Source organism: Cajanus cajan, chromosome 1, assembly GCF_000230855.2.
Source record: "Cajanus cajan strain Asha chromosome 1, NIPB_CcT2T_4, whole genome shotgun sequence".
In the NCBI taxonomy this organism is placed as follows: domain Eukaryota; kingdom Viridiplantae; phylum Streptophyta; class Magnoliopsida; order Fabales; family Fabaceae; genus Cajanus; species Cajanus cajan.
In genome coordinates this window covers 11,434,363-11,452,893 of record NC_138517.1, presented here as the reverse complement: position 1 = coordinate 11,452,893, position 18,531 = coordinate 11,434,363, and the positions used below count along the sequence as shown (strand labels likewise).

Below are 18,531 nucleotides of genomic sequence, written 5' to 3'. Positions count from 1 at the left end.
GTACCTGGTCAAACCGGGTATTTCCCGTCAAAGTCGGGACGGGTTCGGGTATTACCCACGGGTACGAGTATATTTGTCATCCCTACTCTAGCGTTGAATGTAGAGCTTTCTGCACTTTCATGGCATCCAACTTTCATTTTTCACCCATAATCCATCAATTTACCTCTAAATATGATCTACCTTCATAATCTCTACTCATTTTGTTCATATAACCCAAAAAACCCAAAAATTTCAACATGCATGCATCAAGATTTCAAAGAATCATCGTATTCTTCAAAAAACTCAAAACTCCATTCTTCCAACTCAAAACCCCTCAAATTCATCCCCGTTCAGCCAATGCATCAAACCACATACAACTCATTGCTACACTCAACATTAAATCAACAAAGTTTTTAGCTTCCTTTACATCAGAAGGGAAGAAAATTCAACTTCGTGCTATCCGAGGAAGAAGAGAACAGGGATGAGAATTTGACTTTGGAGTTTTGAAGCTTCCTTGTACTCCTAAAGTTCAACAACCTTTGAGAACCTAAAAATGAAAGAGTTTAGAGGGAGTAAGGAGTAGAATGAAGAAAAGAGAGGGAGAAATCTCGGGTCTTACAAGGTGTTTTGTTATTACAAACTTAACTTACTTCATTTTTTTTATTTTAAAAACGATGCAACAAATTAAAATGAAATATTAATTTTTTTCAAGATCTAGACGCAAATCACAATGATTGATTTTTTAAGTTTGATTTGTTTGATTATAAAATATTTTTACAACACAATTTTTGGTCAATTTTTTTTAAAATTGCAATCATATTTTATAAATTTGACACCATAGATAACAACAACCGATTTTTTGTATCTTTGACAACTTTCTTAATTCATATATAGAGATATTTAGTTATTTAATTTTAAAAATATAAAATTTTATTTTTACCATCAAATTGACATTTATTAGTCATTATTAAATTTTAACATTTACTCATATTTAAGTGATGTTATTTAGTAACATAACATTTAGAAATTAAAGGAAATTAAAAATATATGTAAATAAGATTTTTATTGATAAAATAAATATCAAGCACTTGTAAAAATAAATATAAAAGAATTTTTTGTATATTATTTTTTTAATTTTATCCATATTTATCACGTTGTTAAATATTATGCCACTTAAGTTATGACATATCACTAAATAACATCAAAATTTAATAATCAACAAACATCAAATTAATAATAAGATCAAAATTTCATATTTTTAAAGATCAATGAACATCAAATTAATGGTAAGACAAGAATTTCATATTTTTAAAATAAGATACCTATATTTTAAAATAGAATTAAAATTGCATATTGACAAAAAATAAAAAAAAAAACTAGTAATACAATTTAGCCTAAATATTTCGCAATTATTTTATTATATGACTTAATAAAATATTTTTTCATTAATTTCAATTTCTTCAAGATATATTATATTTATTTATTTATGGAGTAGACACTACGGATAAATATCTGTAATGACCCAATTTCGCCCAGAAAATATTAATTTTGTATTTAAAATAATAGCAAAAAAAAGGTATATAAAAAAAGGTTATAACTAATACAAATAAAATATTAAAATAAAATAAGTTTCAATTTGAATTTTATGAACAACAATCATTCAAAAAGAGATATGTGCAGAAGATTTTCGATTTCCATTCGCAACACGTAAAGTGATAGCTACGCATTTATTGCGAAGGATACGCGTGCAGCTGCAAGAAAAACAAAAATGGCTATTTCAACTTTTGATTGAAAAAAGCAAGCTCAGACAGGGTGGAGCAGGAGTTTTTTTGGGAACTTTTTTTTCATGTCATTCTCTCGAGGCCAACGGGAGGATTCTTGATAACCAGCACTCAAGCACAACCTCAGGGTACTTTTGTTTCACGGTAAATTCTCTGACGGACCAGTTTAACAAGTGGTGCATTGGTGGTCAATTAATAATGACCGTAGATGAGAAGTTTAAAAAAGTAAATGGTTGAGATTGAATTTAATGTTTAAATTTGAACAATTGCATATTAGTCCTTTGAAATTTGATATTGACGGACATTTTCTATTGTTTAGGGTTCCGTTTAACATGGGTGAAGTACGAGTCTCCGACGGTGGTGGAGGTGGTGGTGTTTTGTTACGATTGTGGCGGACATTTGATATTGACGGACATTTTCTATTGTTTAGGGTTCCGTTTAACATGGGTGAAGTACGAGTCTCCGACGGTGGTGGAGGTGGTGGTGTTTTGTTACGATTGTGGCGGTAGTTTGTTGGGAAGCATGGGTGAATTACGAGTTTGGCACGGTGGTCGTGTTTTGTTTGTCGCAGGCCGCAACCTCTGTGAAAAGGGTTTGTTGATTGTGGAGTGGGAAGAGCGGATTGATGATGCGTTAATGCAGGGTATTGCTTAGAAGAAGAAAATAGTGGTGGGTTGAACATCGTTGATGGCTGAAGTTTTGGTTTTGTTGTTTGTTAACATTTTTGTTGAAAATTGTGTTTATGGTAATGATATTATTTGTTGAGCATTGAAATATGTTTGTTACTAGATTGATTTTATTTTTGTAAAAATCTTATTGACAAATTTGATGTTTGTTAGATTTGATTACATGAAATATAGTTTTACATGAATGGAAGACAGTGGGGCGTGGTATGCAGAGTAGGCGAAGTGAGATTGAGGAAATGCAGTGTGAGGTTGTTAGATTTGTTTTAGGAAGTTTATGAAGTTGATCCTTGATTTTGTGTGTATACGTTTGTACTGCTGTATGTGCCCCCCTGTATTGTTAAACAGAAATTTTGGTTAGTTGAAGCATAGAATGCAGAGATACAGCTACAACTTAAAGAAGGTGGAATAAGTAAGCAAACTTTATGAGGAGGTGGTCGTGATGGTTAGATGTTTGTGTAATCGTTAATGTTGTGAATTGTTGTAGAATGTTGTGTTTGTTAGTAGAATACAAATAGGATGATGATGTTATGTTAGGAGTACCTAATTGTAAACTGGATGTGAAGTTGAATAGAAGTGTTACAGAAGCAATTTGAGTAGTCCCAATTGCCACTACTGCGACCCCCCCATTTTGTTTTGGCTGAAGATGAATTTGGTTATCTACACCGTGGAATGGTACCTGATGAGCAGGTTGTTGCAATGATGAGGTATAAGTTAACTGGTGCTCAGGGTGATGAAGAATTTTTGTCAGAAATAGAGGTTTTAAGTTGAACACAACATCATAATGTTGTGATGGTTTAGGGTTTTGTGTGGAGGATGGAAGAAAATTTATGGTTAGTATGTCGAAGTCCAATAATTTTGTAATGTTAAAATGTATGAATGTAAGGTTGTTTGTTAAGTCTATCTTTTTACCATTGCAATTAGTAGGTTGATGTTAATCTTGTATGTTTTTTTTTGCTACATCTTTATTATAGTATGTTATTAGGTAGTTCGTGTTACGTGGTTATTCTGAAGGATTGTTTATGTTAATATAAAGAATCATGCTTTCAGCGGATAAGATGTCTGAACTAAGTGCGAGTAATGGATTTAGTTGGAAAATTTTGGCCTTGGCAGGTGGCATACGAATGGAGAAAAGGATGTGGAAGTGGAAAGCAGGGTGGCTGGAACATTTGGTTAGTGTAGTACTGAATGAAAGACAATTGTTTATCATTAGTAAGTGATGGTGGAAAAATTGCTCTTGTATGGATACGTATTTGACTCCAGAATGCACTGAAAGTGGTAAAATCAGTAAAGAAGTTGATGTTTTCTCCTTTGGGGTAGTAGAGCTTGTTACTGGATGTAAAACTTTACATAAAAGCAGACCCAAAGGGCAGCAATGGCTCCATGAATGGGTAAGATTGTTAGTTACCTATTTACGATTCATGAGTTTAATGCTATCACATTTATCATGTATATGAAATTGGTGTTTAGGTATTGATTTGAAGTTGTTAATTTCATATATACTGGTTTAATAATGCCAGTAATGAATAATTATTAAAATCATGTGATTAAAAATTGATTCGTGTGTTTTTGGATGTAGAATATAATAAAAAGCATGTTTAAATAGTACATTAAAATTAGAGATAACGAAGTTAGTTTCATTTAATAATGACAAAATATGAAATACAAAAATGTGATTGTTTTTGGCTGAGTGTTTCAAAGTTGTGAAGAAAGGTAGAATTATATTGGACCTCTTGCAATATATATATCCAAAAAACTAATCAAAAAATAATTGGGCGAAGTGATACAATATTTTGGTTGCAGAATAAGGATCCAAAAATGTGCAGCCCAGCTGATGATATTAATCCTAAACGTGTAGGCTCATTCGTGAAGTTGTTTTCTGAATTCTATTTACGATAGTCCAATACTTTGACAGAATTCTGCAGCTCTGATGTGGATGGTGCGTTTATATTCATTATGATCACCGGAAACCAAATCTAAAGCAATTTTCATTCGAACAGTTTCTTCATCAAGGCTCTGAAAATGTTACATTGTTTGACATATATTAATATGCATAAGTAAAATAGAATGTAATTTGAAATGTATTGCATTATTTGCTCACCACTTTGATTAAGTTTGGTTGAAATGCATATTTCATATCCATCCATTGTAAAACCCAAATAATAGAGTTGTTACTGTTATGCATTGGAAAAAAAAGTTGTGAATATAAAATTCATTATGAAAAAAAAATAAAGTAAATTAGTATTGGTTACCTATGGCCACAATTTGGAACTGGCCTTCCTTGCAAAATATCCCAGCTTTCTCCATGTACTAATTCTTTAACAAAATTTTGAGGATAAAAACTTGATTCCATCAATTGTATTATGACGTTGGACTGAACAGGAAAATAGTATATATGAAATTGATAGTGAAGTTAGGATGGTTGATTTATTTGGAGTTATTTGTGACATACAATTTGCATCATGTTGTGACGTCTACGATCCATTGTTTCGTCCTTCAGATAAGAATCCAAATGGTATATTACATTGTCTTCTAAGCTAAGAACCATCAAATACCAGTGTCCGCTATATTCCTCAATTGGCACATATATCTATGAAAAGCAAAATATTTTATTAAATGGGTAAATGAAATGTAGTTAAATAAATAGTTTAGTATTTCATTTGAAAGAAATATGGAATGCAGTATACATATTTTAATTTTTGATATGGTTTCATCCAGTGTTTTGCATATGTTTCCAATAGGTCTTCAATTGTGTCGCCTTCAATGATAGCTCTCTGTAAATATGACAATTTTGATAGATGTTATTAGGTGTAGTAAAGAAGGAAAACTAATGATGAAAATGTTGATAATAGATGTTATTTGAAGTTTATAATTGTACATTAAATAGATAGGAAAATTAAAATTACAGTAATTTAGTGTAAAAGTTATATGATAATATTTACAAATTGTGAAAATTATTAGTCAGAAAAGAAAAGTAAAGTGTATTGGGTTGTGGAGTTGAAAAAAAAAAAGTTAGAAAAATAATAAGAATGAAAGGTTACCGCAAATTCAGGAGGAAGACACCAAATGGTTTGGTCAGTAATCTTGTCCTGCATATCAGTGATCTTCATTGACATCCAAGCAACAACCTAATGAGGTTAGAGAGCAGAGAGGGTAATGAGTATTGTTGTAGATGATTAAACATTATGAAATATTAAATTTATACGTATACCTGACGTTTGATTTTATTTCCAGGACTTAAACATTGTAATTGTTGTCTTGTAACCTCTGTGTAATTCATCTTTAGGAGTACTTCACTAGAGGAAAAGAAATAGAAAAAAAAGTATAAATAAGAAGACAAAATTGTAGTTGTAAATATTTAACACAGTATGAATGAGTTATGAAAATGGTAACCTGAGTTTATAGTCAGGGTAAAAAATATAGGTGGAAAGTCGTAATTGTTCTTTTGTTAATGCAATGTCTTGGGTAGGCCTAAAAATTGAGTTGATTTTCTACAATAGACATGTGTTAGAGGAGTTGTATTAAAAAAAGATGGAAAAGGTAAAGATTTTTACCCGTGGCAAAATGTGGCCTACAGCAACGATACCATGTAACTCATCATCACTTGATGGTATATCTTGCACATCTGTCTTGTTTGGCTGTTGAACCTGGTTTTTTGCATTCTGTGTTAACTCAGTTGGTATGTCAGGTATTTTAACATTGATTTGTGCAACTGAGTCGTTAAATGTCAAGTTTCTGTATACATTGGATGGCAACGATGTCTCCAATGACCCTTCGTTAATTGTTGGCTAAAAAAAAGGAATTGTAGTTTTAGTGGAATTGAACAAGTAATTTCATTGACTATTTTTTTGAATGTATTATAAAGTAAATGTAAAGTAAAGTATGCATACGACCTTCCGTTTGAGTGGAATGGAAAAACTACTATTTTGATTGTAGTTGGGTGGTTGTGTTGACTGACGATGATGAACTCCCAGTTGAATTGCATTGGTGTTGTTCGAAGATGAATATCCAACTATATTGTTATTGCTCAAGAAAGTATAAAATGTTTGATGGAAAACCTGAGTGATGTTAGAAATGAGTTTTTTTGCGGAGTATATGGCCTGAATAGTTTTGTCAAGAAGTAGTACTTCAAATGCATTCTACAAAATGAAGCATTAAATGATTTGAGCATATAGATGTACATAATGACAACGATTTTTGAGATGTAGTAGAATAAGAGTAATACCTTGGAATGATTTTCATGTTGGTTGGCTGTGTCAGGATTATTCGTTAAAGCAATAACTTCTATTGGCCTGTAAAAAAAGATTTGTTTACCAAGCATGGAACTTTGATGAATGAATACAACTGTTTTACAATAAATGCATTGTTAAACTAACCCAAAAGAAGTTGAAGTGTTTTCAAAGGGTTCAGCATTTGTTGACGACGTAATGGTTGGAGTTTTGTTTGTTGCTGGCGCTGTGATTCCCATAGTAATTGCTTCTGTGTTCATGCGGGTGGCATCAGGAGAATTCATAGCAAGTGGTGAAGAATGTAGTTCCTTATTTGTGTCCATTGTAAAGGAGTAAAGTGTGTTAAGGTTTTGTAATTGAGATTTAATTTTATTATATAAATTTTGTAGACTTAGGGTTAATAATGAAATTCATTAATAGTTGATTTAATGTTTGACATGTAGCAGTGAAGAATTAATTGCATGCAGCAGTGAAATATTGTAAGAAATGTGTGGTAATTTTGTACCGTCAGCCGTAATAATTAATGTTGTTAAAATTATTTTATAATTTAATGATTTGTGACATGAATACTCATATTGTGACGCTTCGGTGGATGCTAGGTTAATGGATTGTGATAGTTGGATTAATAATTTAATATGGAAAAAGTTATGGATTTATTGATGAGTGGGACGGAGACAGGTGTGTTGCCAAATTAATGAGCTTCCTCGGGACAGTAAAAGGTTCATCAAACCTGTGATAGACCGTCCATCATTACGTAGAGCAGTAGGTTGTAAGATTTGGTTGGGCAAAATTACGGTGCTTTGTTTGCCCTTCCGTTTTGAAAAGTTTATTTGTTAATGAATGAATATTCAAAAACAGCATATGTAAAATGAATTATTGATGCAACAAGTTAGTGGGTAAAAATGTAAATGTTATGTCGTGAACAAAAATAAATAGTATTATAACAAAATTACTTATAATTTAAAATTGATGATACTTACATAATATTTTGAAGACTTTAAATTCATTTGTTTCATACTTAATAAATTTCATATTAATGTAATGTTTATAGTGTACAAATGCAGAACCTTTGATTATGATAGTTATTTATATAAGACTTTATAATAAAAAATAATATAAAAAAATTAAAAATAAAAAAAGAAATACAAAATTTGTGTGATTTGTTAAGAGAATGGTTAATTTATTTATTATAACAAGATTTGAATAATATAAAATCAATGTATATAAACCATAAATGTTTAACGGTACACAGAAATAAATAATTTATAGTGTTTATAATATTGGTATTTGAGTTATAAATTTTTAATAAAAAAAATGTAATTGTTATGAATATATAATAATTGTTTTTTAGTGAAGAGAAAAAAAAAACAATTGTTACAATAACATATTAAATTTATATATGTTGTTATAATATATATTAAAGTTGTTACCATTAAAGGCTTTAGTCATACAAGTTAGGTTTAAGTATTAAGTACATAGTTCAAAGAATGAATGTTAATATAAATAGTATGAAGTACATTTTTATTAATTGTCATGTATGTGAGTGTTTTTGGTGTAGGATTTAGGGTTAAGCGTTAGTGTTTAAGGTTTATTTTGTGATGAAGCACTTATATAAGTGGTATATAAGTGAAGCATGAATTGTAACCTAAACCCTAAACATATAAAGTAATAGAACATAAGAGACCATATTACTATGGATCCAAATTTTCGTTAATTTGAGTTAAAATAATGAATTGATTTTAAAAACCAAAAAATATGACACGTGTTACGATGTAGTGCATCAGTTGGTAATGATTTTCGAAATATGTCGTACTGACATAAGAACGGCCCGTTGCAGATATCAAAATAAGACAGGAGGAATGGATTAGAACGAGGTGTTGCAAAATCTCAGTGGACCGTTCAGACATTACGTCGGGCCGTTGCAGGTTGAAAACATAGTCAATACTAGTTAAACGACAACAGACCCTTGTGCAATCGGAACGGTCCGTTGTAAGAACATATTTGTGATAACAAATTTATAAAGGAAAAATATATATTATTTTCATTCTCCTAAATTACATTTAAAAATTAAAGTATATTTTTAAAATCCATAATGTTTATGTATTACAATTAGAGGTTTACATTAAATTAAATATAGTTTTTCATTTTATAATGTGTTTGTATTACAATTAGAGGTTCACATTAATTATATGCGTAAATTTGTAACTGTAATTAGAACAAAACTCATGGTGAACCATGCACGACTTCTTAAAATGGTGTATCACATGACATATGGCAGCATTTAGGATATGTACGTAAGACTTTAAAGTTTAGGGTTTATGAAAGACAAAAGCTTAATCCTAAAATGTAAATCATAAATAATAAAGAAAATGCACAATTTAATGTTTTTTAAATTTTTTTTACTTTCACTTATGTAGTTGTTAGTTTGTATAAATTGTAATTTATATATAATTATATATGTATATATGTATATATATAATTAATTGGATTTATATAGTTATATTTTTTGTATATTATGTTTAAATAAATATAAATGTTTGTGTTAAGATGTTAAGGACATAGGTGTAGAAGTTACAGTTAGAATAATGTATTTACTACATACTTGAGATAGGGAAAGTTAATATGAATTGTATTATGTAAATTGAATATGAATTCTAATTTAAGTAGAAGTTACAGTATGTATGTTTGGGGTAAATATTTGTAAGATTTAGTCATAATATAGCATAAAAAGGTAAACCCTAATCTGAAAGCCACATACCATAAATGATATACACAGAATATTTAAATGTTTGATGTTTATAGTTTTAGTTTTTATTTTATTGTTTTTGTTAGATATTTATAATATTGACTATAAATATTTTATTAACAAAATAAGACAATACTTATAAAGCATAAACGAATTCACAGTATATTTATAGAATTTTTGTGAAAATGTAATTTGGTTATAATGACGTTTACATTTTTATAGGTCATACTTCGATTTTTGACAACTGAACGTAGAGTTTGTGACAAATTTTGATAAAATTCATTATTATAGTAATTGTTAAAAGTTATTTATTTTCTCATAAAGATTATTTATAACAATTTTGAAAATTAAACTTGATTTTTTTGAATTATTTATGAAATTGAAAGTTCTGATGCATTGACGAGTTGGTAAGCCACGATACCAGAAATATAGGAATATTTAATTGTAATTATGCAGCAAATGAAAATTTAACAATGAAAATAAAACATTTAATAACAGTCATCCATATTTAAAAACAACATACACTTAAAATACAATATTGTTATGATGATTAAGTCATATATCCTTTTGAATTACCTGAGACAAACATGCAACAAACAATTAGTAAATAATATTAATTGGTTTATATGCAATATAAAAATGTTATTAAATTAAAATTGACTGTGTATACTAACCCGTTGCACATTGTTTTTGGTTATGTTTAAAAAGTATGGACCACGAAAACGGCCTGGGGCAAAGACCACAATCTGGAAAAAAGTTAAAGTAAATAAATTGGACAATTAAGTTAAATTTGATATATTGTTAGTACAAATATTACCTCCCTCAACACTAAGACACAACCAACAACAATGTGTTGGCCGTATTGTGGGTGGTCCTTTGCTTTGTAATGTAGGCTTGCCCCAATGGTTGCAGTTGGGTGCTAAATTAAGCATTATGTTATTATTAAATGAAATATTTTTAATGAAGTATACGAAAGTTTAGTATTGATACCTTCAATTTAATTGTATAATTGTCGTTGCCTGTTGGGGTCATGGAGTCGACAAAAGCAACAACAGTTGCAACCCTTTCTAAATTATGGTCTATGTTAATCAATGGTGTCACTTCTGGTAGTCCTATTGTTAATAAACAGATACAACACATTATTTGAATTGCGTTGGAATATTTAAAGAGATAGACATAAATAATGGAAGAAACATCTGGATTTTACATAATGTAGAGCATAACGCCAGGGGTTAGTGTTGAACACCATGTTGGCAACTCGGCCAATATTTGAATGCAATTGTTGTGTTGATAAAGGATTATCAGATTGCCTGTTGGTGATCTCAGCTTGCACCATACCAGCAGGTCCAGAAATAACAGTGGGTATGTTAAATGACCTAAATGTGTGGTCATCATTATCGTCTCCAAGTTCCTGCGGTGGTGGTGATAATGGAGACAATGGCCGTTGTTCTGTAGCGTCATCAACTTCCTTAGCTGCCCTAATCCTTCTCCATTGAGATAGTAATTGTTCATGTATGATTTCTTCCTCTGACCGAAGTAAGTGTTGCTCCTCATCGACATCGCTGTCTGGCACGTAATCCACTCCTCTACGAGACATTTCTAATAAAAAAAAAAACAAATATTATTGTAATATTATTATTTGATTTTGTCATTTATTTTATATTTATCATGTATTTCAATATAAATAAATTAAAGAAATTTGATGTACGATTTTTATTTACAATTATTAAATAATACATTCAGTATATATATATATATATATATATATATATATATATATACTTTTTTTAATGATATTTATAGTATTTTATAATTTAGTTAAACACGGTACGTACAATTATTTAAATTAATTGAAATGATTTAACTTATAATATCTGGAAAATAATATCATTTGAGTAGGTTGAGGATATTTCATACGTTTGTGTTTAATAATTTCAATATTTTTACTTAAATGTGTTTATTATAAAAATTAAAATACTGCTTAAATATATTATTTATATTAACTTAGAATATAAGTAACATATATTCAAATATAGGTTTTTTTTTATTAAATTATTTAATTTTAAATTTTTTTATCTTACATAGCATTTATTAAGTATCAAATTTATTAGAATATGGGTTATAATAAATATAGTATTGTATTTTAATAGATAGTTCATATACATGACATTTGATTAGAACATGAATTTAAGGATAAACTGAAATATTGAATTGTTATATTAGACTTACGTGTAAAGATGAGTAGTAAAATACGTCAAAATAATTTCAAACCTGCAATCCAAGAAGACAAGTATATTGACAAAATATATATGAAGTATTAACAATTTATATTATTGTCATATAAATATGATATATAAAATGATACATTAATAGGAAAATAACACTTACAGCAAGGAAGTCTAGCGGAGAACAATAAATGTAGGCAAAGCAAAGGATGAACACTTGGGCGGAGAATGAGAGGCATGATGTATAAATAGAGAAACTGGAAATTACAAAAAACACTGGGTCCACGCGGCATTAAGGGAATGGTTGGTCAAAGGTTGGTGAGAAGTGATGTGATGCGCCATGTCCGTCGTCACAAGTCAGACGGTGGTGAGTGGTCACCTCATGCAGCAATAAAACAACACAAGGCGTGAAGTAGTACAACTTGTGTAGGCAGCATTTCATACAGAACACAGTACAGAAGTATAAGTAAGAGAATCCTAATACAGAACACCACGTGTTCTTAAGTAAAATAAATTAGTTAAATCAATATAAAATTTCATTTGTTGTACAATAGATATATTTTTTTAAGATGTACAGCAAGCCGAGGACATGAGACCTAAGTTCCAGCATTTTGGTTGTCTATATAATTAACTTACCATTTATACAATACATATATTTTTTGAACATGGACAGCAAACCGAGGACATCAAATCATTTCAATTGTCATCATTATTTGGCACCTTCATCCGCAGAAGCTACTGACCGCATAGTGGTGGAATGGAAGTGATTCATTTATTTTGTGTGACTGGCAAAGTTGAAAGATGGCAATGGTTTTCCAATAGTTTATTACTTTTAATTTCGTTGTCCAGTGTGTAGACCTTTGTTTTGGTTTTTCATTGACGAAATAAGATGCGAAAACAAAATATCAAATCATATGGTATGCTTTTTTATATACGTGTTGTAGAATATTAATAAAATAATAAATGTTTTAATTATTATTTATTAGCGTCGTAATTTGATTATAAATGGTAATGTGTATTGTCATTTGTGAGGTTCAGTTCATCCCTACCTCCTCTTTCTACAGGAAAAAAATGAGTACAAACAGCTCTCAGCCAAAGGTTTATGTCGTCTTTGAGGGACGGAACCCAGGAATTTATTACTGTTGGGAAGAATGTGAAGCACAGGTTAGTGGCTACAAGGGTAACAAGCATAAATCATATGCCACGTATGAAGAAGCATGGTCCGCTTGGATAATGTACTGCAACAAAGAAGCCAATCAAGACAAAAAAAATAAAAACAAAGGTCACACAAAATGTCGAAAAGAATCAACGAGTAGCGGAGAAGGTTGATTTTTCCATTAATTTATGAATAAATATGTATTTTAAAAATTCTTAATTACTTTTTGTTTTTTTATTTTCTTATTAGGTAGTAAGCCACATGATATTGCAGAGGACAGTAATTGTGAGGTGTTTCTTGTTCATCAAAGCATGGGAATATTGTTGTCTGACATATGTGCCGTTCGTGGTTATCCTGACCCAATGTTCACACTGGAGCGAAAACAGATTGTTGACGGAGTTTAGTATCGTAGGTACTATGGAACATTGGTTACAGGTGATGTTGGGAACCTGATTTCATTGGGAAAATTTGCAGCAAATGACTACGATGCTCAAGAGGATGTGTCGGCTTCATTGATTCGTCGACTACTAGCAGCAACGGGTAAAAAGATTCGTGACTACAACTACTATAATGTTCAAATCCTAGAGGAAAAACTTGAAAAAACAATGAATGAAAATTTGGAGCTGGAGATGGAGGTTTGTATGTTGAATCAACAGATGGCAAATTTCAGAGCTGCGAAGGAAAAACAAGAAGAATGATTGTTTGAAAGACGTTTCCTACTCCGCTCTAGTGACTGCATGTTTTGCTGGTATGTTAAGGACATCATAAATGTATTTCTTGGTTTTTTGATGTTTTTGGATGGGGGGGTGGTTATTTCCTTTTATGAGAATGTTTTGTCATATGCTGTATGTATATAAGTTGTCCCTTTTTTAAAAATGACGAATGTGTTATCTTCGTCATAATTGTTGAACTTCCACTCAAGTCACCCAACATTGTCTTTATTTATTTATGCACTCAACAGTGACTGTTTGCGTTATGCGGTGCAATTATTTGTCGTGAATACACATGTTACATACACTTGCATTTACTTTTCTTTTAACATCCACAAATTGATTCATATTTGTTATTTCATGGGAGTCTGGCTGTTTTAATTCAGTCGTTAATTATAAACATTTTGTGTCTATAATTTGTGTTCATTGAATGCAGTCAACTTCATTATAAACTAACAATACAATTGTAGCGTGAATGATTACAAATTATAACTCAGAACGAAGTCATGTAATACAGTATGTCTTGCAATAAAGACAAACACCATTACCCTTTTTGTACATATAGGATCTTCGGATCATGAGTAAAATAAAATTGAAGGACATCGTCGACCAAAAAGTTGTTTGAACACACAAAGTCATACCATCCTGCAGCCATGTACCTTTTATGACAACTTCCCTTAAGTTGACATAAATATTGATTACCTTCTTCATCTTGTATGACTATTTTTTGTTGTTCATTTGGGATAAAATCTCTAACAACTTCAGATGGAATAGTCTACAATAACAAGATTTTATAATTAGTCATCAAATAAAATATTAATTAAAATCATTTTGAGTACTTAATTACTAACAAAACTTACCAATGCTTGTAATTGAAATAAATCATCCTGACTAATTATTTTGATCCAACTTTTGTCAAGCATAAACGATTGTAAATTATCTTCGTCTTTTCAAATATCATAATTAATCTCGAATTTGCTTGCAGAAAAAACCCTTAATAAGAACTTATTATGCTCCACATAATGAATCCATAGCAGATGATTCTTTTTAAGCTGATAACTTTGTACCAGTTGCAAAGCACCTCTCAATTGGAAATCAACTCCACGTGAGTCGTATTCTAATTGAAAACAAAATTCATTTCCTGCAGGATCACTAATCAGCGCAACGCCAACATTCATCTTATGTTGCCAAAAGAAATTAAAAGTTCCTCCAAGTGGCAATATATCCTGGTATAAAAGAATATAACATCAAATTTAAACAAATGAAATTACATAATGATACAAAAAACTACACACATTTTTTTTATGGAAGATTAAATGTAAAATGAGTACCTCTTCCTTATTTAGGTTGGTTTTGAAAGTTTGCCAAAAGTTGGTTGAAAAGTCAATAGTACTTGGGTCCATCAATCGATTTGGAATTGGATAATCTATTTCAACATATTTGTCATTGTATATACGTACATGGAAATAATTATTTCCTATAAAGTGCAGGAAAATAATATGAACTGTCTTCATTTCATAGAAATTTGTCATACGAGTGCAGCCAGTTCTAAACCAATGCTTATGTTTTCTTTTACAAATTTCAAGTGTGCTGACATTCCCGTTCGGATCCATGGCATAACATAAATCAGTCAGCAGATGATGACCCCAAAATTTGTTAAAGTACTTGCATATTTTCATTGAATCCTGTATATTCAAATATAAAGAGTTGCATTACAAAAAAAACGACTTTATAAACAGTACTACTTAGCATTACACAAAATTAACTTACTATTCCCGGGGTTAATTTTGAACCGGAAGTTTGAAACCAGTTTTTGAAGTTCCCATTGTTTAGGGTTGTGGATGAAGATGCCATTTTTAAAATTTGAACCAATAAATTTGTTTACTAACAATTATTTATGTTGTTGCATTGTGTAGTTGAAATAAAATTGAAATTGAAATTGAAAGTGAAAAGCGACATACCTGGATGACACAACGATGAAGTGAACTAGAAATAGATGGTTTTGGGTTGTGGAAGACGGAATGTGAAAAGCCTGTGTTTCGTGAACAAAAACAGCAGTGTTGCTTTTAAGTAGAAAGTTGAAAGAGTTTACATATAGCCTTTTCCTCATGAACGGTTCCTATTTCAGAGTTAAATTCTTTACAAAAGTTATGATTACTCTCCGAAGAATTCAATAAAGGGTTTCACCTTTTTGAACGTGCACAACCCATAATGTCCCTTTCTATTCAAAAGACAAATTTCGAATTCCACAAGCAATAATTATCCGCAGTATTGAATATCGGGATGAGATAGTCTAAGTCATTGCATATATTATTACCTTGCATTTACTTCAAATGCAATATTACGGAGTTTTTTTAATAAACACCAATAATAACGTTTGAGTTATGAAATAATTTATATCAATTAATTAACTGTTGGAAAAAATAAATTAACATTTTTTTTAACATAAACATTTTGTTACGCACATATAGTTATACTTCAATAATCTTAAATAAACCCTAAATATATAATATCATTTTACTTTTGTCATTTGGTCATGATTAGTTAACATTAGAGTCATCATTGTAAGTAACTAGCATAGTGTATTCATATTTTTCTCCTTACACAAACATACCTAAACTCTATTAATGTTAAATATAAAGTACATATGATATGACTTACTTTAATTAAATATAAAAGTCATATTTAACCCCCTTAAACACATACACCTAAACTTTAATTAATAATTTTAAATATAAACTACATATAATATGACTTCCTTTAAATATATACAGAAAATAATGTATTTAAATATAAAACACATTTTGTTAGTATTTACACACATACAGATAAAGTATATTAATATGAAGTATACAGTACATATAATTAATTTTGTATTTGTTAATTCATTTATTAAAAATTGTAAAGTAGTTAAATTAAAATATGCGACTTTAATTACGCAAAGGAATGAACCTGATCCAGTTAAATTCACTTAAAATAAACGACTCATTAAAATTAAATAAAAATGATGCAAATTAAAATTAACGGTTGTAATGTACGGATGTGGGACCGAAGGGAGGTCCAGTTATTGTGAACAGATGTGGGGTATATGGGGATGCAACTTCTAGTATACATATAACTCTTCGTATATGTCATTTTTGGTATAAATATGACCAAAGGGATTTGTTAGTCATCATTGCTTTACTGCAGAACACAGAGTGTACGGTAATTATCTACAGTAAACATCATCCTCAAAAATGGAACTCCCAACAGACTTAATAGTTGAAAGTTTTGTTCGAGCACCCGTTAAATCAGTGTGCAGAGCCAAAGCGGTGTGTAAACTTTGGTTTTCTTTGTTTGCCCAATCGGACTTCGCAAAAAGGCACTACAAAGAATCCAAAATCACTAAAAAGGTAATGTTCTTTTCATGTTTCCTAACTGAAGTACTATCCGTAGACGCAAGCAAGCCTCTTCTTGCTGCAGATGCAAGTTGCATTGTTCCATACCCAATGACCTACTCAAATGCATACATGAAAATTATGGGTACATGCAGGGGCATGATACTTATTTGGCTTCCTACATACTTCTTCATTTGGAATCCGTCAACCGGGTTTACTCGTTGTTTTTTTGCATATCCACCTACTATGAAAATCTGTGGTGATTATTTTGGTCTCAACTACTATGGATTTGGTTATGACCCATCTGAAGACAATTATGTTGTGGTTCAAATTTATCTTAGTAAATGTGATCCGTCTCATCGCGCTCTCGTCTATTCTGTGAATGGTGCTTCATGGAGGGATTTCGAAGATGAGTCCCTTTTGAGAATTACCTATCCTTCTATTTCTGTTCATCAGGGAAGTATCGGTGTGTATTTTGGCGATTGTCTTCACTGGATTACTTCAAACTGGGAAACCAATGTTGATGTTATTTTGGCTTATAATTTGATTGAGTCAAAATTTTATCAACTAAATATTCCAACGGAAGTTAAATTACAGGACTATACTCTTTGTTGTTTGAGAAATATAAGAGATTGTTTGGCATTTTGTACTGTCATGAGAGATGAAAACTGGGACTACATGGTCGACATATGGGAAATGAAAGAATATGGCGTGGACACTTCTTGGACTAAGTTGACATCTATGGAAGTCAGTAATGACTTTCCAGGATTTATGTTGCCGGCTTGTTCTTCAGATGATTCTATTTTATTTGTCAACAATCAAACGAGACTTTTGGCAACATGGAATGCAATAGATGAGACATTACAATATAGGAATTTTGGCCATGTCACAGAATGTGAGCACGAGATGATAGTGTGTGAAGAGACACTGCTTTCAACCTAAGTTTAATGTAATTTTATTATTTTTATGCTTTTGTTACATTATTTGATGTAGTATAATCTTTAATATCATGTATTAATTTATTAAACATATTATGAAATCCAATTTCTTGACTATATATTCAATTATATAAATATAATATTTGATATTATACATTTTATATCAATGATTTTTTCAGTGCAATTTCAATGAACAACTTAAAAAAAATGGCTTATTCAATACTTTAAAACTGATCATATGATCTAACGCATTTTTAAAAAAAATAAGTAGCTAACAAAATGCCTTATTCATGGAATTAAACCCTAAACTCATTAAACACAGACCATTCGGTTGCTTTTCATACATACACGTATGCAATTCAAATTCCAATACACGAACGTAGCATCAAAAGCTAATAATTTCAACTACTGTAAATTGAATTTAGTTTTTAACTCACTTAAGTGCACTCGAAAATCAAAATATGAAAACTCGGTTTCAGAAACAAACTTGTACAAGGCTATAATTGATGTTGTTTTAACAATCAGTAATTTTGCACGATTATTCACACCTTACATTATTAGCTGTAATTTAATATTTAACATCATTGGTTCAACATATTATGAATTGGTTTTTGAATACTATATATATGTTATATATTATATAATTTTTATGTGAATCGTAAGTGAATTATTCGTTGCTAAGTGGAACATTCAAGGACCAAAGACAC

The 18,531-nt window shown here is 30.3% G+C and overlaps 1 protein-coding gene and 1 long non-coding RNA gene across 2 annotated transcripts; both read left to right on the top strand.

The window, feature by feature from the left end:
* Positions 1–1,909: 1,909 nt before the first annotated feature.
* LOC145958228 (uncharacterized) lies at positions 1,910–3,934 on the top strand. The gene is made up of 2 exons (XR_014433881.1): positions 1,910–2,429; positions 3,557–3,934. It is a non-coding gene; the product is annotated as an uncharacterized LOC145958228 (long non-coding RNA).
* Positions 3,935–17,132: 13,198 nt separating this feature from the next.
* On the top strand, positions 17,133–17,828 carry LOC145958425 (F-box/kelch-repeat protein At3g23880-like). The gene has a single exon (XM_083075686.1). The coding sequence runs from the start codon at positions 17,133–17,135 to the stop codon at positions 17,826–17,828; it is 696 nt and encodes a 231-aa protein (XP_082931812.1).
* Positions 17,829–18,531: the final 703 nt, after the last annotated feature.